Source organism: Agelaius tricolor, unplaced genomic scaffold, assembly GCF_023055355.1.
Source record: "Agelaius tricolor isolate 1412-34295 unplaced genomic scaffold, bAgeTri1.0.p SCAF_14, whole genome shotgun sequence".
In the NCBI taxonomy this organism is placed as follows: domain Eukaryota; kingdom Metazoa; phylum Chordata; class Aves; order Passeriformes; family Icteridae; genus Agelaius; species Agelaius tricolor.
In genome coordinates this window covers 12,737,306-12,759,553 of record NW_027269274.1, presented here as the reverse complement: position 1 = coordinate 12,759,553, position 22,248 = coordinate 12,737,306, and the positions used below count along the sequence as shown (strand labels likewise).

At 36.6% G+C, this 22,248-nt stretch overlaps 1 protein-coding gene across 11 annotated transcripts in view; it reads right to left on the bottom strand.

Moving 5' to 3' along the window:
• ERC2 (ELKS/RAB6-interacting/CAST family member 2) overlaps positions 1 to 22,248 on the bottom strand; it is a 407,180-nt gene that overhangs the window by 296,327 nt on the left and 88,605 nt on the right. For all 11 annotated transcript variants that reach the window (XR_011681174.1, XR_011681175.1, XR_011681176.1 and 8 more), the window contains exons 5-6: positions 20,852 to 21,007; positions 15,825 to 15,992 (exon numbers count right to left, since the gene is read on the bottom strand). Coding sequence is in view for 1 of the 11 variants with exons in the window: in XM_071439763.1 (XP_071295864.1) it covers positions 15,825 to 15,992; positions 20,852 to 21,007 (324 nt within the window). In the remaining 10 variants the exon portion in view is untranslated. The remainder of the gene's footprint in view (positions 1 to 15,824; positions 15,993 to 20,851; positions 21,008 to 22,248) is intronic.

Genomic DNA, 22,248 nt, shown 5'->3' with positions numbered 1-22,248 from the left:
GAATAATCAGAATATGGTTTTGCTTTAGACATAAATGGATTTTTACAATTTGTTCAAGCTTGCTATCCTGTCTGGGAATGAGAGTGGTAAAATTCAGTTCTAAATCCTATGTTAACAATGAAGTTGCAAACTTTGGATTTTGCTCCAAAAATATCACCAGAATTCCTGCTTTTTCAATTGATTATGTTCAAAATACTCCTGTTGAAAGTTTCTGGACTTGAAAGCGTGTCTTTGAAATATTTCTAGGATTGAATCTTCTAGGATTTCAACCCTTTCAACAGAATTTATCCTTAAGTATAAAGACACAAACAATGGTGGAAATTATTTTCTGAATGTGTTGCAGAAAACATGGAAGAAAAATTCAGTTAAAAAATACTCTTTAATCATTCCTAACATTCTTTTTTGTGTATATAGTAGATACATTTTAAGTTTATTATTTTTAGTCCATATATAAATATGGACTATATATAAATAGTACATATGTGAACACATATATATATTCATGTATATGCATATTCATGTATAAAAATCTTACTGCTAAAAAAATCAGGGTATAAATAATTTAACACAGAAGGAGAGGCTACATGAAATCAGATTTACTAGTCACAGGAATGAAACCTGAGTATGAAAATTCATTCCCCAATCTCTGACAGCTGACATTAACATGGAGCCTTATAAATCTGCCCTTTAAGAAAATTCTAAAAGTAAATAAATAAATAAAGTACTATTCCTCATCTGTTTTTCTTTTCCTGGAAAGCATTCTGAATGTAATCTTTTTCCCAGACGTGGATAATTCTGCACATGGGTGAAATTCTGCTCCTTTTTTCAATCTCCTCAAAAGACTGAGAAAACAAAGATACATTTCAAGAAACAAGACAATGCCAGGACACAAAAGGAATCTTAATGTAAAGTTTAGCATATGTTAACTACATTGGATCCTGCACTGCACTATGCAAAGTTAATTGTATTTATCAACATATAAGAGTATCACGATACCATCTCTCAAGTGGAAACAAAGCAAAAAAACAAAACCAAAACCAACCCCCAGAAAACCCTCACCTTTCAAACCAGTAAGTGATAAAAGACATGTGAAAGAAGTCCTAATACTTTTTTCTGCAGCTGCCAAAGTGTCTTCAAGAATTTAGTGTCCAAGTACCCCTTTAGTAAGGACGTTTTCTAAGAAGTGAAGAGCAGTTGGCTGGCAAATAACAGCAACTATGTAAAATCTAACGAATTTATTAAATTTACATCTACTTAACATTGCATTACAAAAGCATATCTTTGAATACATAGGTGTATTAGCCTCTTTGATTTCTACTTCTATAAAAAACAGGGGGGTTTATGCCTATCATTCCTGAAAATTAAATTCAGGACAGCAAAGTCAGCCTTTGTTCTTCCTGCATGTGTTATACCCTCAGTAATACCTCACCAGGCTGGCTGTAAACTTGTGCAGATGCAATTAAGTGCCTCTGTAACTGAAGCTTTCTAAACCTTTGTATTATTTATGCAAGAAGAAACATAACCTTCTACCCTCATTCATCTCTGTACTGGACTGCAAGACCTAACAGAGGACTGAAAAAATTATTTAGTGAATTATATATAGATGTTATTTTGTATGTCAACCAAGTATGAAATTGATAGCACAGGGATGAAATAAAGCAGTCTCCACACTTTCTTGTGATTTATTTACATATACATACAAATTTTTAGATTTTATATACACATATGTATAAATATTTAATTTCTTCAGCAACTGAAATTATACCATTAAGTATGCTCTTAACTGGATGGTTTTCCATTTTCTACATCTTAATTCCAAGTACCTGTCTAAAGATCTAAATTGGCATAATTATCCTAGGAACATGTAAGACTAAATGAACCTAGGAATAATAAAATGCCTTGACCTTAACAGGCCTCCTGTATCAAAAACATTTAAAAGTGTACAAAAGATTGACTTCAGGTAATCCCACTCTTTAACATAATCTACTATTTTAGATATGAATAAGGGTTCTTTTTCAGCACAACTGCTAGTTACAATTAATAATAGTAAATTATGCTGGTTTTTATATTCATATTTCTCCTGTGAGTTAAACAACATTAAGCATGAAAGGAACACAAAAATACTCTTAATTAGCCTAGAAGGTTACATACTATAAAAATCATTAAGCCACTGAAAAAGAGGAAATTTTGAAACAAAGGCAGGACCGTGAGTTTGCAGGTACAGTTCTAGAAAAAGGAAAATGTACATCATATATCAAACCTCACTGTACAGAATACAGCCTTTAAATAACAGCAGCAGCCTTGCCCTGGTCAAGTTTTCAACACTGGCCTATAACTTTACTGTCTTATTTAGAAAGAAATTAATTCAGGATTTCTCTCAAGCATGACACTGGTTGAGAGAGCAAGTCAGAAAATTGTACATCACAAAAAATTTCCAGTCTTTCTCTTTTAGCTTCTAATGGCAGGTACCTGATTATGACACTACAACAAATATCTTTGAAGTGTTTAACTTACTTTGAAGTGTTTAACTTACTAACACAGTTAAAGGAAAAGAAAAACAAAATCCTAAATATGCAATTCATAAAGCAACATATTTTCCTTAATTAACTTTCTCAACATTTACAATATCTTTACTAATTCTCAGTAACTGGATATATTCTGGATATATTCTGGATTCTCAGAGAATCTGTGTAGAATAAACATTTGAAACATCTTAAAGGCTAACTAAAACCATCTTTCTACTACACTGCAAGGCAAATGATTTTTGAATGTTTTGCATTTTTATGCTAAATAGTGCAGCTGCAATTGATAAAAACCAATCAAGCTAATTTAAGTCAATCATGTCCAGGAGGTTCTCATCACTTGTGTAAAAATGCTCTCACACTCACTCAAAGACTTTACCACAGCAAGTACCTCCCCCACACTCAAATTTTGATACCTTAAAGTCCCCTCTGCATCTTATGCAAAAAGAAAAGAAAATACAATTCTTATGGAATAAGCATATTTATAGTTTTACACTACAAATCAAACTTCTATGTTTCATTTGAATATAAACTTAGATTGTTAGAACCACCTGAGCACAAATATGACCCATCCCACTGCAGCACCACTGTACCTTTAGTGCATATCAAGGCACTGGGTCAAAGGCAAAGTAAACTTCTACACTGAGAATGCACAACTGTTACCCTCTAATACATAATCTGGATCACATTACTGAGATCATATGTTTTGAATTTAGTTTTTGATTTATCAATATGGCACATCACAGCTGCCATCCTGAGTTCCCTCTCAGCTGCTGCATTTGACATTTTAAATGATGATAGTTTATATTTTTAAATTTTGCACTATTGCCACTACATTTTAAACCTATGAAACTATAACAACCATGCAAGAACTCTTTCCTTGATGGGCAAAATCCAACATTACAGATCTGAAATCTGTGTTTGATTCTTATCCATTTGGCCAACCCCCACGTGCAAGTGACTGCAGACTTCAGCCAGCTCAAAAATAATGAAATAAATAGAGGAGTATGCCATGTCCTTATTCCTGTTCCCTTGGAGACGATTATGGGGTTCTGGCAGTATCTGGAGATGGAAGCAGAGAATCACATCAGCCTGCCCTGGATCTCTTTCTCCTCCACGAAGAGGTGAAACCAGGTGACAGCAGGTGCTATGAGATTGACATAAACTGCTGCCACAACTTCTTTGCATGTTCTTTTTGAGAAGCTGCTCACAAAAACCATTTGCTCACTGGTCCAACAGAAGCAAACAAGGAAAATACAACAACCTCAAGAAAATTAATCTACCAGTAATCCTGCAACTGACCAAGACAGGGCTTGAAAAACAATCCCTCATCTTCAAATCACATAAAACTACATCTATCTTTGTGGAGAAAGAAAATTTCCCAATTATATTTGTCCTACAGTTGTGAAAAGGTTTTTTGTTGGTTAGGAAAGGTTCTTTTTTTATTGACAGACTACTATGTCAGGGTTTTTTTAATACACTGAACTGTTAAATACCACGTCAAATACTAAGATAAGCTTTTCATCAAACTGTTTCTCTTAGAACAGTAAGTGGATAATAGTTTTTGGACTTATGTATGACTAATAATAACTACTGAAATTAATAACACATTGCCACTCCAAACACATGTTCTAGAAATGCTTCTTTTGGTTATGCATCAGGAGACAAAATGCTTCACAACAATAGCTAAGCCATCAGGAAACAAAGCCAGCTAACTGAACAGGCAGCACATGCCTTGGGGATGTGAGCCAGCCTCTGGAACACCCTCAGAGCCCAGCTTAGACTTGGTGTATCTCCAGCTGAAGGGCCCACCTGGATGGTTGGGAACTGACACACAGAATGTACCTGCAGAGGCTGAGCACCAGTCTGTGCACCCTGACAAAAAAGCCACAGCAAGATCTCAGTGCTGTCTTCAATTCTTACTGAGTGGAAGGGCACGAGAAGGCAGGGCCAGACTCTTCTCAAGGGAGCACTAGGCAGGGATGAGACAAGTGGAACATGGAAATTCCACCTTGACATTTTTGGTTTGGTCTTTGTTATTTTTTTTACCACAAGCTTGGTTCAACTAGTGAAGCAGATATCTAAATAGGTTATGGAAAATCCATCCCTAAGGTATCCAAAACTCAGGATGGATGCCATCCTAAGAAACCTGCAGTAACTAAAACCTACTTAGATCAGAAGCTTGGGCTAGACAACCTCTAAGCAGGCCTGACATCACCCTGTGAAGCACCCAGAGCCCAGTCCTCCCTGAGGATTTCCCCATGGGCACACAGCAAGTGGGTGGATTGAGGATGAAATGCACACAGAAGAGAGAATTAGAAGGTCCCAGAAGTCCAGCTATCCTGTAGTTTTGTTCATAAGGTAAGTGGTGAGAATTTTTTGCATATCTGAGCTTTTAGCATCCTTTACACAATGAAGTTGAACAAAGATGATCTCTCAAGGCTTCTACTTGCAGGAGAACAGATTTCAAATCAAACTATCAGCAACCCATCAAAAATACAGCTTTTCTTGGGGAAAAATTACCAGAAATTCATAAATCCACACCAGTTACTACAAATCACCTTGTTGTCTGTCATGTATCCGGAAATGGCCTCCAGGATTAAACCTTCTTCATTATGACCTTTCCAGGGATCAATATAATCAATGGAGTTCCCTGCATCCTCCTTCTTGCCTTTTGTAAGACATTGGCTTGCTCCCAGTTCTCAGAAACCTCTCCCAGTTCCCACCACTTTCTAAGGATAACTGACACAATGCCACCAGCCCTTGCAGGTCCATTCCAGCAGGGCCAAGGGACTTGTGTGTGTCTGGGTTCATGAAATACCCCCTGAGCTGATCCTCTTCATCAAGGATAAGTTTACCTGGCACTGGACTTCTGTAGTGGTTTCAGAGACCTGGGGTTGCTGAAGGTTGGTTTTTGCAGTAGTGATCAAGGTGAACAAAGCACTCAGTATCTGGACTGTCTCCATCTCCTTTAGGATCAGATCTGCCCTCCTATGAGTGACCCCATATTTTCCTTAGTCTTCTGCTATTGCTGTGCCTGTAGAAACCTTTGCTGTCCTTTCTATCTCCTGTTACATTCAAGTCCAGATGGGCTTTGTCTTTCTAAGCCCTAAACCTGATTCTCAGAGAGGGTCTCCCTGCTCCTTCCAGACATTTGTGCCTGCTCCCACCTCCCTGTGTCATGCATTTTCATTCAGCTGCATAATTAGAGAAGTACAAGTGCTGATTTTGATTATACAAAACTGTTCATTTATAAAAATGCATGGTAACAAAATATTCTCCTCCATTTTTTACAATTCCTGAAAGCATTCTTTATCCAGGAAAAGCATACATAATTTAAGCTTATCCTCTCACTAGGTATGTGACAGCACACTTCAAACTTTATGACAGAAGATGACACAAAGTAGAATGGATCCTGCTGCCAGACTGCTGGCACACAGAATTCCTCTGGAAGAGAAAAAGGTAACAGAGGCCACTGCACCTCAGTGCAGAGAGGCCTGGACTCGTGTTTGGCTCAGAAGCCAACTCAGCTGCAGGGCTGGGCACAGCCATGAGCCACCAATGCACATGGGTCTAGGTCAGGTCTGGCAAAGATTTCCTGCCTGATTTAAAATGAGTTTATTTGGTCCAATGGCACTTTTCCTGGGAATGGAGGGCAGGTTGACCACAGATGTGCCTGTCTTTATTTGTGGCCTGACACTTGGCTGGATAAACTTCATTATATTTTTGGTTATGCTTAAGAAAAGTACTGTCAATTGTTTCCAGTCTGTTGCAAACATAAACCTCCAAGCTGTATTAAATAAGTACTATTGTATTTACCACAATGCTATGAAATCATGCATAAAATGCTAAAATGGGATAAAATAAAGGGAATGTGTCTTCCCCTCCTCCCCAAATTCTGGCAACATTTCAAAATAAACAAGGAACCAAACCAAGGCTTCTATTGAAAGGTCAACCAGCACCTGAGTCAAGGGAAGATAAAACTGGCCTAAAACAAAAATAAACATATTATTTAGTAAGTGGAAAGCGATTTTCTCTTATATCACATATGGAGAAAGATTAAACAGCCCCAAAATGCAGTATCTTAGTAATTACCTGTGCTTATTAAGCAAGAAAATGGAATTCTTTTGGCAGAAAGAGTAAAACAAAATTTAAACTTGACTAAAAAATTAAATCAATAGAAAAAGAAAAGGTTATCTTATTGTAACTCAAATAATGTGCAACTGATTATCTATTGAGGAGAATTAAGATTTTCATCTTTTATTCCCACACATTCTCATCTCAGGAACTTTATTGCTCCTGACATAAAGTAGAGAAATTTAGCTTTAGATATTCAAAGACAGAAAAGAATGTGGAACCATGGCACAAAAATACATATTCTGTTTGAAATTCAGTGTAACAGGGAGTCCTTTAACTGTGCACTATGTTATGTTTTAGAGTTCCAAAAGATGTAAAAGATCAGTGAAGTGCACTCTGGAGCTCAAATATACCTGAGCACATCTTTCTCTACAGTTTCCTGCCTTGCCCAGTAAGGACTCTGCTTATTTGTACATGATTTTGCTATTTATCTAAATTTAAAGGTGAAAGATGAGCCTCCAGTATGAATCTTTCCAGCAGTAATCCATCCTCCATGCAAGCCCCTGACCGAAGAATTACTTCTGTTACACTGGATATGGCACACAGGCATCATGAACACTTGTAGAAAATAAAGAAAAAAGAATCTTAGCAAATCCTATTGCTGTTGGTAGTAATTGCTACTGACAATTTTCTTATTTTATTATTTCTCCTAAGTTTTAAGGCAAAATTTTTGTCCTCCATGCAGAGTATTTCAATGACAACGTTCCTCCAAATTTACTACTGAAAAACACTAAATATTTTGGAATAGAAAGTAACTTTCTCTGGCCTAGCTACAAAAATGTTTTAATTTCAACCACAAAGAGTACCTATATTTTGAAAACAGAAAAATATTATTTATGCAAAAGATTAGGAATCTATAGAAATAGGCAGATATAATAGATAGGGATTTTAATTTCAATTAGGAATTATAGAAAAACTCTCTATTTATAAATACTATAATCTTTTCCAGAATCCAAATCAGTGTTGTTCCAACAACGTTCAGAACAATGAGTAAGTGATTCAGCATAAAAGTAATTAACTAATGGAAAGTATTTTAAGTATTTTCTTGGAACTTCAACAGTTTAAACGGTTGAAAGGGGGAAACAGGCATGCAGTGAATGTGAGCCTGAACTGTTTTTATTTACACACTCCTCAGTCTTTACCATCCTGTACTGATCTTATGCCTGATCTCACAGCACAGGGCAGCTGGAAGAAAGCAGTCTTTATAGATAAGAAACAGCTGTTATGCTTGTTTGACCTGAGGAAGAATTTGAAAAATAAAAGTAAAAGGACATGAGAATGAAATGAGTCCTCATAAAGCAATACTTGCAGAATTGCTCCAGCCTATTTCCAGCCAGCCCAGCTAACAGCATCTGACGTGCACCTTGCTTGTATCAAACTTACCTCCACTGAAAGGCAGAAAAAAGGGGATTGAGCAAAGGAAATACTGGTTCACAAGCCCTTTATGAATGTCTACAAAATCAACATTTTTTAAAGGAAAGTTGTTACTCAGCAGGGGGGGAGGAGGGACCAACACCACACATTTTAAAATGTCAGAATTAAGATTTGCCTCTACAAATACAGTCTGACTTCTTATGTTAAAGCAGGCAGCCAGATGAACACTACAATAACACAAATCAAAGCATCCTTATCCATTTTATTCCATCTTCTGATCTCCATCTACCTCTCAATCCAACTTGACGCAAGTACCAACATTTTCAAAACTCTAAATACTTGACCTGTAAACCCCAGATTTTACCTTGTTAGGTCTTAGTTTTACAATACTTAGACACATTTCTAACACAAATTGTGTTAGCAGAACTCTACTGATTCAGACAATGTTTAAGCAGCTCTGTACATGAGCACAGATGTTCCTGTCCCAGTGCTCTTACGTAACAGCATCTTCTACAACCCTCCCTCCACAATTTCATGCTCTTTTTTCACTTATTTCCTACTGATTTAGTAGAATGCCTCTTTTTCTTCTTTAGATTTATTCTTAATGCTTGACAAAAATGTCCTCTTGCTTCCTTGTAAATACTTTTTACCTACAACAATGACAAATCTTTCAAAAATTTTCACAGACTGCATTACTTGATTTTAAGTGTGGAAAGTACTGGAGAAATAAATATTATGTAATTATATCATGTTATCACTTGGGACATGAAGTGTAGAAGTTCTGTTTGTCTGAGCTGATCTTCTATGAACACCGCTCTAAATATTAGCAGGTTACTTCTGAAACCCCTAATCTTTCAGAAGCTCAGATCCTTTTACTTTTATTGTACACTGTGATACCAAGAACTAGAAAATTCTTTCCTTTTAAAAGTTAAACAAGGGGAAAAGGAAGAAAACAAACAACCCACATCACATAGCCAGAAAGGAAAATAGTATTCAGAATCCTACCAAGAAAATAATCAAAAAGCCATATGAGGTCTACTGTCAGTATAAGCATATCTAAAGATTTGTGGATGACCACAGCTGCAGAAGCTTTTTCATTCCAAATGGACCATATTCCTATTTTAAACTATACTTCTGCTCTTAGCATGTTTTTTTTTTTCCTCTGCAGAGACAGAAGAAGGCTGAGAATCCATCTTTGCACCTTCTACACTTTGAGTGTTTGGGTTAAGAGCAATTGTGAGTTAAGGACTGTTACCTGTGTTAGGAAGAGGACATTCTGAAAAAATGAAATCACAAATTTAAGAAATGTAAGTGGTTGTAGCCTTTTCTCCCCAGTTGTCTCCAAAGCAGAAGACTCAAAAATTATGCAAAATTACTTCAATAACTTTTCCATTCACTTCATCACTACAGAAATAAGTGCAAATCATTAACTGTTTCAGACTGGTTGTTGTTATATCTACCAGTTATTCTCCGAATTACAACATTTCTGTGTTCCCCTTGGGTCTGCATCCACTGGTGAAATTCCAACGCTGTTTTGAAGTGCATTTTTCTTTGCATTTCTTGTATATGGTGCCACTACACCAGGATCATAACTAGGCCCCTTTAGATCAATCACAACTGAAGCAATAGTTAGGCTATGCAAAGAATCATTTTTGAAGCAATCCTACCCAAGTTCCTCTTCAAATATCTCCAGTTAGAGCAAAGCATTTAGATTAGTAGCTAAGAGTACTAATATTTTTCTAATCATTTCCATCCACTAGTGACTTAACTTATCAGAGTAAATTTTGCTCAGTTATAAAAGCCCCATAAAGTCATCTAACTGAATATTGTTTTCAATGGCAACAAGAAAAAAAAACATAAAACTATAAAACTAAGAACTGGGGTGTGGGCAGGAGGGAACTACACTTTAATTTTCTCTTTAATTCAATAAAATAGATGAAAATGAGAAGTCTTTTGACACCAAGATAAATCTAACATTCATCAAACTATTTGTGCCAAATGAGTTGCATGAATTCTTTACACACCAAATACACAGTCCATTCTTTCTACTTGCCCATTTTCTCTTTGACTTTGTTCTCCTGCCTCTGGGCACTACTTTCTACAGGCCCTGCAAATGGAACTCTCTACTCTTTCAGCCACCTTGCTCACAGAAAATTCTGTTTCAATTTCTTTGAAATTAAAATAATGGTGCTCCCATAACAAAGAAAGAATATTCAAAACAATAATGAAGAATGGATTCAGTCAAGGGGGATGGGGTTGTGTGTATAAGATGTATCAGGTATTTGTGAGAGCTTAATTTGTGAACCATAAAGCCACTGGAATGGGTCTCAGGAGGTCCCAAGTGCAACATCCAACTCAAAGCACAGAGTTCTAGAAATCAGACCAGGCCATTTGATGTGCCTCTGAACAGTCTTGAAATCAGAATCCAATAAGCAGATTGACACCAAAGGAAAAAACAAAAATGAAAGGCCTCCCATATTCCTTCACACTTTACTTCTGTTTAGATACAGCATTTTGCTAACCTGTGTGTTCTTTCAGCTTAACTCTGAATTTACTGCTCTGCCACTACACTCCTCTCTGAACAGTCTTAGGGTGTACAAAGTGTGTCTGCTGCACAGCAAATGAAATGTCTGGCACGCTCCACCTGAGACAAAGCTGCACTTGAAATGTGGAACCCTTTGTCAAGAGAGCAGTGGGCAGCTGCAGAGTGACAGAGAGCACAGGGTAGCCTGGTGTCCAGAACAGTGCTTTGTGCCACGGGTGATCCTCCCTTTGCACGCACAGCACGTCCACCAGAACAATGCCCTGGCAGCACAGCAAAGAGACCACACTGAAAGATCTGGCCCAGCCTGATTTGAAACAAGAAAAATCACAAAACAATAGAAAAACACAATTTCAAAGTAAAACTCTAACTGAGAAAAACAAAAATGTGAGAGTGAAATAACCGTACTTATACCATTATTGTTGTAAAATTAAAAGCAGATTTACATTTCAAGAAATATCAAATATCAACATTGTAACAGAAAGAAAAATAAAGCTTTTTTAGTCTTGTTCCAAGTATTTTGTGCTGTCTGCTTTTATTTGCTCTTTATGCAAACTAAGAACTGCCAAGTAGTCAATAATTTCACAACCCTTCTTTATGAACAAATTTGTTTAAACAAAAAAAGCAGATTGCAATAAATAACTACTATAATCACCCTTCCTCTCCATTTTTATTAGGCTTTCTATATTAATATGTGTATGCTGAACACATCAGTTATTCAGTTACAGTACAGACTTTACCTATTTTTCTAATCCATTTCCTCCATTGACAGGACTATGCTTACAATTCACAAAACTTCTTTGTAGACATTTACTTATTTCACAGTTCATTAACCTTCAAACAGCACACCTGCCAGTTTGCAGGTGTGTTATCTAAAGCAATGATACACTAAGTGCTAAAGTATGTTCGTGTCAGAAATGCTTATGAAATGAATGTTTTTCTCCACTGAGCTACCCAGCTGAGTTGAATTTATTTGCATCAATTTATAATAAGTTTTTTTCCTAATGGTAAGTGTAGTAGTTAAGCACCAGTCACTGCAAAAAAGAATCAAACTGTACTGTCTACTACTTCTTAAAGTATACAAATGGCCATGTTTAATCTTTTTAAATAATTGAAAAGGATTATTCACTCTTTAACTTCTTTCCTTCTGCAGTAACACTATAAGGCTTCATTTAAAAATTAACATCGTTTGACAGCTTTTTCACACAGCAGGGAAAAACCTCATCAAGTGTCGTATTCTTCCCTTTCACAGTTCTCTCTGGAGCACAGTGACATTTTCAGTTTTCTGTGGCTGGACTAGCCTTACATTGGCTCATTTTCATCTGACCTCAGGGTTTTCACATCATTAATAAAGAGATAATCAAAACAAAGGGTATATACATTAGGGTAGGAAAATTTTGCATAGTTTGGCACTATTATCATATATGACCTTAAAAATGGAACAAAATGAAATGCATATAGCAGAGGTGGTGAACCTTCTAAGGACTGCTTCCAAACATTTTTCCTACTGGCAGCAAACCATTTTCAGACCTCCCAACTCTGGCCACCGTGATAGTTACTGCTGTACAGGGTTTATTTCTTTTTGTTTCAGCTGTCAAAAAAAACTTCAAGTGATCGCTTTGTAAGTCAACTAAACATATTGAAATCAAAACAAAACACTAACATCACTGGGACAACAGAAACACTGCTCAAAAAGAACATTGTGTTTAGATTCTAGGCTTGTTTACCAATGGTTTTAACTTCTTTCACGTTATGTCACAAAGGGCCATTGCACCTGAAACCTGATCAAAAACTCATCAAAAAAATTCAAGTGTCCTCTCATTTCTGATGATCTGGTACAACACATGTCAACCAACTAAACCTGCTAGTCATTCCTCAATAATAGTCAGTATTCTTCAGGATGAAGATCATCATAACTCTGCTTACACTTCATTTCTTACTGTTGAAACCAACTGCACAAGCTAGAGCTCAAACTTAAACTACACTTTAAAGTAGTAAAATTTTTCTGAGCTAAATTTGCTAAGATATCATTAAAATTCCAAACATGAAATTATACCCCAAAAAAATCCATTCTACTGAATAACAAACACTGGCAGAATTTGCCAACAAATAGAGTGAAACCAATGAACTTCCAGGGATACATGAACTACAAAAAAACTTTTACAATAACATGTTACTTCTAAGCTTCATGCCCTACCACACCTGGCTTGTAAGAACCATGTGGGCAGGTGGAGGGCTGGCTATCAAGTGGAATCAGGACACTCCAGCAGAACCAGCACTGCATCCCAGGGGTTAATACTGCATGGAGTCCTGTTCCATGGCTTCATTCATGAGCTGGGCAATGGGGTAGGGTGCAGCCTTAGCAAGTGCACTGGTGGAAAAAATGTGGAAAGGGCAACTGATACACCAGAGGGTCGTGCTGCAGTTCAGAGGGATTTTGACAAGCTGGAGAAATGCGCTGACATGAACCTCATGGAGTTCAGGGAAAGGAAAGGTAAAGTCCTGAACCAGGAGACAAACAACACCAAGCACCTGCACATGCTGGAGTTCACTCAGCTGGAAAGCAGCTTTGCAGAAAAGGACCTTGGGGTCCTGATGGCCATGATGGTGAACACCAGCAATGTGGCCCTGCAGGGACACACTAACAGCATCCTGGGCTCATTAGGGGTTTATGGAGGTGATCCTTCTCCTCTACCAGTCAGGAGTCTCAGGCCACACCTGAGATATCATGTCCAGCCCTGGGCATACTGAAGACAGCCCTGTGAAAGGCCATAAAGAAACTAAAGGATTAATTAAGGGCTTTACTAAAGCATTGGAGTATCTCTCATATCACAAAGCCTGAGAGAGCTGAGCTGTTTAGCCTAGAAAAGTGAATGGGGCATCTTATCACTGTGTATAAATATCTGAAGGAAGGCTGTAAAGATGGAGCCAGACTTCAATGGTGCCCAGTGAGAGGACAAGCTGAAACCCAGGGGTTTCCCTATGAACATTGGAGACATTCACACTGACCCATGTGGCCCAAAGAGGTTGGAGAGTCTCATGCCTTGAGATATTCAAGAGACATCTGGATATGGTCCTGGACAGCTGGCTCTAGGTGGCCCTGCTCAAGCAGGGGGGTTGGACCAGATGAGCTCCAGAGATCCCTTCCCTTCAACTATGACATATTCTGTGAATCACATCCCCTTGCATCATACACAGCTGCTTCAGCAAAATGTTAAGATAACCTGCAGACTACCATTAAGCTAAATAATCATAAAAGGCTTCTTATGAAATAACTGAGAGCCTGTGGAGGGTTTCTTTTATTACAGGATTTACTATGCTAATTTAATTACAACAAGGTGATTACGAAGTAATCCTATTTAGGCAGGAAGTTGACACTGCAACTCTGAACACCTTACTCAGCACTGGATTAGAAGTGCCTTTTGGTGGTTACTTTCACCTCCAGAAAGAAGCACTTCAAGGCAAGTTATGAATATGTTTAAGGACACAAGATTGTACAAAAACTGTTCTACAAATAGACAGTGTAGACACGTAGAAATAAAGGTGTGTGGCTTAATTCAGGCCAAAATGTTATTAGCTTTCCTCATCTGGGAATGACCAACAATAGTTTGTACAATACAAAATTTCTTCCCTAATGACTTCCACCTGCTGGAGAGCTGCCATTTGCCCAGCATCTCCCTGCAGCTGCTTTCCCATCTGCTGCTGGAAGCAATTGCCCTCCCTTTAGATAAGACCTGAGGCCTGGAGATGGATCATACAGTTGCTCTAAGCAACCAAAACTCTTTTCCCAGTTCCCAGAGACCCAGACCTGCTGTGTCTAGAAGCACTGTTGGATTGCTACCACAGCACAGTCTAGGCCTGATCATGTAAAAGGTTCAAGCTCATCAGCCTTGTGCAGAAACTGAGAAGAGGAATTAGATTCCTGTCAGAAGCCAATTGTTTCTCCACCAGGATTGCAGAATCCCAGCAGCTCCTCATCAAAAACACTGTAATTCATTTTTGTACCACTGCCCATCAGCCAGCCAGATTGTAATAGACTGAATGCAAACCAGTGTGGTAAGGGATTAGGAATTCCAATCGGAGGAGAACCAATGGAATTCATCACCATCCTCAGCAGTATGACAGGTCATAAAAGCCTTGCAAAACAGATTTGCACAGCCCAGGATTGAAAATACTCAATTTTTGCTACTCAAATGCTAGATTGGGATCATCTAAATTGCTGGCTTCTTTATCCTTGTTTTGTTATGATTACTTTGCATTATACACATATGATAGCCCATAAAACATAAGCTGGAAATGCCAAATTTCATCTGCAAAAAGGGATAATCAGAATCTTAGAAATATTTACTTCCTGTTTCCACAAGAAGGACGAGTTTAAGCCATTTTTCTTCCTAGAGTTTTGCTACCTAGACATTTGAAACATTCTATAAAATCCTACCTTAAATAATATACTTCTCTGAATAGAAACTATTTGCTCTGTATGACTAAATTCCAACTAAACAAACAGGTATTTATTTCCTGAAAAAACAAACACAAAATAATGAAGTTTTAATAGCAATCAATCTAATCAGTATTGTGTACTCCAAGCCTATGAAGTTTTTTAAAACACCAGGAAAACAGTTAATGAACATATTAAACACTGGATTTACATATTCCCTTAAAATGTGACAACCATCTCAAATGGGTATTCCATTTTTTATCCATATTTTTATGTTCTGATTTTGTAGATACATAAATAATTAATCCACTGGTCTGTTTTAAATTACTCATAGTTTAAAATAAATGTTGACTGCACTTGAAAAAAATAACCAGAGATGAACAATATGCACCTTTCAACAGATCCCTTAAAAATACATCAATGGCTTCATCCTTCAGAACAGAAATACACAGAAGTAAGGGAGCATCAACCAGAGCAACCAAAAGAGAAAGTCAGATGAGGAATCAGGTCATCCTATCACAGTAATCAAGTCATTAAGATCCACTTCCTCCCACTGAAGCCAATGAGAATTAGACACAAACATTTTCTTAAAAGGCAATCATAAGCACTTTTAAAAAGTTCTAGAATGAGAGCTGGTGTACTACTAAAATTATATATACACCAAATACATTGGCATTTAAATTGTTTTAGATTATTCATTATTCTTTAACAACTTTCCTGCCACACAGACTTGAATCAAACACATCAAAACCTTGATACTGGCCATGAACTCACCATTTCTATTGCATTTCATGATTAGGAAATACAATACCTCTGTCTGAAGTATGGCAGCTCTCTGTTCTTTGGCAGTAAGGGACTCTTTAAGCACTTCAATGTGTTGCTTGCAATCTGAATTCTGATTGCTAAGGGTTTCAAGCTTAGTTTGTAAGGCAAGAAGTTCTGATTCTTTCTTTGAGAGTTCTTGTTTCAGTTGATCAATCTGCAGTGGGGGGAAAAAAATTGGGTCATTAATTTTGTCTCCAATTCACAGCTCCACTGGAAATCTGAAAGGTGTGAATGACCATGATATGACAAATCAGACACCTGGAAGAGAATTAAGGTTCAGACTTTTTACACTCACACCTTCAATTGTGTTTCTTGCAATTTAATGCATTCTGTCTAAGAATGAATGCACTGTTGTTGCAGAAGTTAAAAGGAAAATCTTAAAGATTATTTAGCCTGTAAATTCACCACGGACCTCACTTAAGTTCAAAGGCATTTATCCCATGTGAGGCAAGTCTGGCAGGACAGCAAAAATGCACAGGAAAAAAAGTGTTCATAAAAGCATAAATTCAGGTCTTCCAACAGCATGATTCCCCTGACTTATCATTGGCCAGAATGAATCAGGAATTTTTTAGGAGTCCGATAAAGAAAAACCAGCATCTTAGGAGAGGAAAACAGAAAAGTGGACTTTTAACCTTACTCCTCTTCATGCAAATTTGTTGCTGCCCACCATCTCCACCTCCTATTTTTCTCCCTGGCAGTTCACATGGAATTCTCAGGTAGTAGAAAAGCCAAGCCAAGAAGACTAACTTAAGAGAAGTCTGGGGAAAACATTATACAAAATTCCACACAATGAAAGGGCTCCAAGATTATAAAGCTTATCCCAGAGGAAACAGCAGAAACACAATACTAAGACAGGGCTTCTGAATTTAAGTGAATTTAAGGTTCATCAGTAAATGTCATGGAATTATGATTACTCTCCTCTTTCCACAATGATAAATAGGAAGAATAGCCAAATAACACAAAATTGTGGTGGATTTAGAATATATGAATCAGAGCAAAGCACTGGACTACATACAGAATGAAAGGATGGTGAATTAGGTGGCACATAACTGCTCCTAAATTCCTGTGGTATAACACCGGTCACCAGCTGAATCCAGATGCATCACCTCATGAGGATTATTTGAAATAAAATGCCTCAGTGCATCTGCATAACTCAGAGAAATCACTTCCTTTATATGAAGAGCTCTTTTCCATGTCCCAACAGACACTTGGGATGCAAGAAATCTAGAAGTGGTAGGTAGAAGATGATTCAAAAATCCCCAGGGAAAAAAAAAAAGAATATCCACAGATCCACAGGTTGATCCTACTCAACCATATTCCAAAGATCCACATACTAAAACATTTCATAAATTCAGCATTCTATGGTACTGGAAATAGCCACTGCTGATCAAAATGCTTCTATTTTGTTTTACATTGCAAGTGCATATTTAAAAATTAAATTCAAAAGCAGTGATTCTTCCAACTACAGTCCATATGCATGTCTCAATATATTTATTCCTTATTTCTTTTTATAAATTTTTTTATAATATGTTTGCATCATTGCTTAAGGTATTCATATAGTCACCCATGAGCTACTGTATAGAATCAATAATCAACCCTGGCACTAAAAATAAAAAAAAAATATCACCTTAAAGTCTGAAAATATCAAAATAAAAATAAAGAGGCATACAAAAACCAGACATGAGGAAAGAATGCAATTAAAAGCTGCTAGAGAAAGCTTTCTCTGGAAAGCAAACCACCTTCCTCCATCCCTTGCCAGAGCATGTAAGCAAGTATGGCAACCAAGAGAAAATGGATAGAAAATGAACAATGGGAAAATCTGTCTGCAAGATACAAAGCGTGGATCTGCAGCCAATCTGAATTACATCACAGGCTTTATATGAGATGCATGTGAACATCACAGATGCTTAATCTCTTCTAGAAACTCTTCCCCTTCTCACCATGACACAACCCACACCCTGAGAAATAATAAAAAAAATTTTAAAAGGCTTTGTTTTCATTGCAGGTATGTTCTTTGTGTTTTAGAAACAGAATCTGTTTAGTGTAAAGTTCTGGCTACAAGATCTACAAATTGTCAGGAGTTTAAAAATGTGTTACAGCTCTCAAAAAAATATTAAGAGTTAAAACACAAACCAAATGCACAGAGATTTTGAATAAATATGCTGATGTCTTTTAAAAATAAATTATCATGGTGGAAATGTACTAAGATCTCCATTTTAAAAATTGCCACAAAAATAAAGAGTTATAATAAAAACCTATAAAACTTATATTAAGAAATTTTAGGCATGGGTATATTCACTTTTTTAAAGTTCTGCAGTACCTCAGCGTGTAAAAAAAACTAATTTAACAGGACATGAAATAGATTGTTGCCTCCAGCAGATATACAAATATTTTTGCTGTATCTGAAGTGATGTGGAAGACCAACTGCCATGATTCAATGAAACCTCATGATCTCATATAATACAACAAAACATTTTTATACTTTATAAGGACTAAAAAGAAGATAACTTACAAGTCTGGACGTAAGTGCTGTAGCACCAAAAACCTCCAAGTTTGTCCTCTGACCCTGACCTTCCCACTATCTCACATATTTCATGTGTGTAATTTGCCTGTCACCACTTTTTCAACATTGCCCAGTATGATCTTGCTTCACCTCCTTTCCTGAAACCCTAATTCCTTTTTTCTTCCTTCTCAATTTACGATTCTGTCACCTCCTGTAATTTCAGTTCTTTAGAACCCATTAATTTTCCATTTCCAGAAAACCATTATGGGTGTTCTTCTGTTATTTTTTTCACACCAAATTCTTATGTGACATTATGCAGAGTAACCAGAAAACAAAGAGGAAAAAATCCAAGCTTTACTTATGATTTTTTCCACATTAAAATCAATGGGTTAAATATTTAAATAAATACTTCCATAAATGAAACTATGCTGATTAACACATCATAGGATTTGTTCTGATGCAACAAATGACAACTGCTTTTTGAAGGGAAGGATTTAAGAAAGGGAGTAGCAATGCAAATCATGTGCCTGCATACAGTAGACCCTAAAAGTCTATCAGTAGATTCTACAGGTTATGATGAGAAAGGTCTGGTTTTAAACTGGTTGTTAAATTTCCAGGCCTACCCACACAAAAATAAAATTCTGTGGTTCTTTCCCTGTTTTGTTGTTTTTTTTTTCCTCGAGGATCTCCTAGAACTTGCATGCTTCCTTCATCCAGTATGGAAAGCTCTTACATGCAGACATGAATCACAGAGCACCTTATTACTGCTTTGTCAATATTTAAACCTCATCTTACTGGTAATTTCCTGAAATTGCACTAATCCACTGGATTTTCATACCCAGTGGATAGCATAAGAGTTCTAATATTCAAAGGACTACTTAAATGCCAAGTGCAAACTCACACCTGAAAAAAAAAAAAAGACAAAAAAAAGCATCTGTGTTCATTTAAATATGCAGCTGACAGCCAAAGGATGAACCTTAGTAAGGGAAGAAAGTCTTCCAGAGCAGATATTATTATTAAAAGTACATATCATCCTATATGTTTTATTTATATTCTCAATTAAGATATTTGAAGGTGTAGTTCTCTTGGCCATATGAACTTTAAGACCCGTTTTAACAACTTCTGTATTATGTGAGTAATGACAAGTCTTCTACCTTCAAAAACTGAGCAAGGAGAGGCCTTATCAAGCAGGAAAGAAAAAGAAATCTGAGCAAGTTTTCTTCCTCATTTTTCCAATTTTTATTTAACTGCAAGTCACAATTAAAGCCTATACATTTGGAAGGAGTGAATATTACTAAAATAGTTAAGAAAAGAAACACTTCCAAACATTCTCTGCCACTCATGTAAAAAAATGTTCAATATTTGCCTTCATCTAACACCTTCCCATTTATTTAAATCAAGAACAGATTGAAAACAGATTGAAGTTATACTTCAAGAACAAATTAAAACTATTAAGAGCTTCAAGCACCTCAGAAGAGTTTTGTACTGTTCTTTGCCATCAATCCTGTTTATCAGAATTTATCAAGGATCTCAGGTTCAACAGATCAGGTACAGCAAGATCTGTTTGCTGACAGCTCCACAAATACTTTTCCACCTTGAAATGTTCTCAGATGAGTGATAAAAATAACATCATCTGCTGTAAATCTTAATTTTAAGTGGAAGAAAAAGACTAGTGAAAGAAAACAGACAAAGTTTCATCAGAATGTGGCATTTATCAAAGATCAGAAGGCTGTGACAAAACAATGCATATTTAATACTCTTCTCATTCATCTGCTTCCTGTGCTACAGAAATATACTGAAGCTTTTCCTCACAAAAACATCAGGAGAGTGTTAAGGTTCTAGGCTTTGTACCTTATTTTTATATCAACAGGTTTGCTGACATGCATTGGGAGTTTTGCTGTAAGTGACTAAAAGTGAATTGCTTTGAAATTAATGATGTTTAGGTTAACAAAATAATTTTCCTGATGACAATGCTACTTTAGGAGCTTTAGTTATTTTTCAGTAGTTTAAGAGCTACTTTTGTCCAACAGAGTAGATATGATGATCATTATTTTTTCTTAATAAATCTGGATTAATTCCACATGGGCACTGACACTTTGATATCTTCTGTAGCAAAACCCCCCAAACAATGAACAAGCAATAACATTTTGTGAGTTTGAAACCAGGAAATGTGTCACATCACTTCATATTTACTACCTGCCTGTGGTCAGCTCCTAACAGTCTATGTGCAGTAATTTGGAGTCATTAAATTACTAGTCTTGAAAATATAAGCAGAGTACAATTTGTTATCACCTATGAAACAGAAGTTCTTACTGCAAAATGACATCAAAATCTAAAAACAAATAATTTTCATTTATCCAAAATGTTTCACTCCTTCACATCTACTGATTATTACACAGTAGAGATTTACCAAAAGGAGACATGCAGCTTCTTGCATTGGAAATGGTCACATTAAACCTTTTCTTTCCATTATTTAAACAGTCTTAATGTCTTTTTTAAATAGACCCTACCTTATTTTTCATGAACTTTGAGTGACTCTTGTAAACTTCGATTTGTTTGATTTCTTCTTCTCTGTCCTCTGTATTCAGAACTCCATTTGTCTTTAACATCTGTATTTCATCTTCAAGATCTCTTATATTGCGCTCAAGTGAAGCTATTTTTGTATCCTAAGTTACAAAAAAAGAAAGTATTGAAAATTATATGAGACATCTATTAAAGAGTAACAGAAGCATATCTGTATTTGAGTGAGTATCAAATAATGAGACAGCAAAAATAGATGGTACAAATAGAGAATCCAAATAAACCAGAAATAATTCTATCAGTTTTAGCTTAAAGAAATGCAGAATTCAGACCAGATCTCTTTCACCATAGTTGCACACTCTGCAGAGAATACATTCTGGTCCAAATTCCATTTAATTCCTACACAGAGATGAAGGGAGAATGGCAGATGCCCTATTTTTCTACACATGGATGATAACAAACCTTGTTATCATTAGTAACCACCTAGGCCTGGCCACTCTTCCAAGCCCTCAAGCACCAAGGTGAGCCTGGAGGGCCCAGCCCATATCTCACAAAGGCAGAGCCATTGTGTGGCTCAGCCTGAGGCTCAGGGGCTCTGTCTCTCTGGAGCTCTGCCTGCTCTCAAAAGGGAGAAAGGTTGTGTCCTCAGATATTTTTCCTTGCCTAATCCAGCCACATCACTAAGAAGGGATTTAGCACTTTTTATTGTGAGTCCCAAGATAAACAAAACCACAACCACGAAAAATTTCTACATCCCAGCCAACAGCTGCCATGTGTGCCAGCACCACGCTGGAAAACAGTGATAATTTTTTGTTATTTCCAGTCATTTGGGAATTGGCTAAGTCCCTTTTGTGAGAGTTAGAAAGATGAACAAAAGTGATTACACAAACTTCTCACAAATTTCTGTTTGAAAGAACATTGCAGAATTAACTTGTTAGGAAATCTGTTCAACAACATAAAGGATCAACCACACATAAAATATTACAGACTGGATGAAGTTCTTGTACCATTGAGATCAATATTAAATAAAAAAATGAAATTAAATTAAATTTTAAATTTTTTTTAAAACCCACAGTAAAACCAATTTGATTCACTAAGACCAGGTTATTAAGTAAGAAAGCTAATTTGGGAAAAAACACAAATGGAATTGACCCTTTAACAGGGACAAACTAAGCTCAAATCACTGCAGCTTTGTTTCTGTTGCTTTCTTTAGATTGCCTAAAAACAAGCAAAAACCCCAACTCTGGCAATAACTTCCTTCCTACCAAAGCTAGGCACACATAGCACTTTAAGATACAGAGGAGTCTGGATGAAGCACCAAAAAGCATCTGAATTTTTGGTACTGAAGTGAAAAAGAATCTCAGATTATTTTTGAAGACCACTCTTA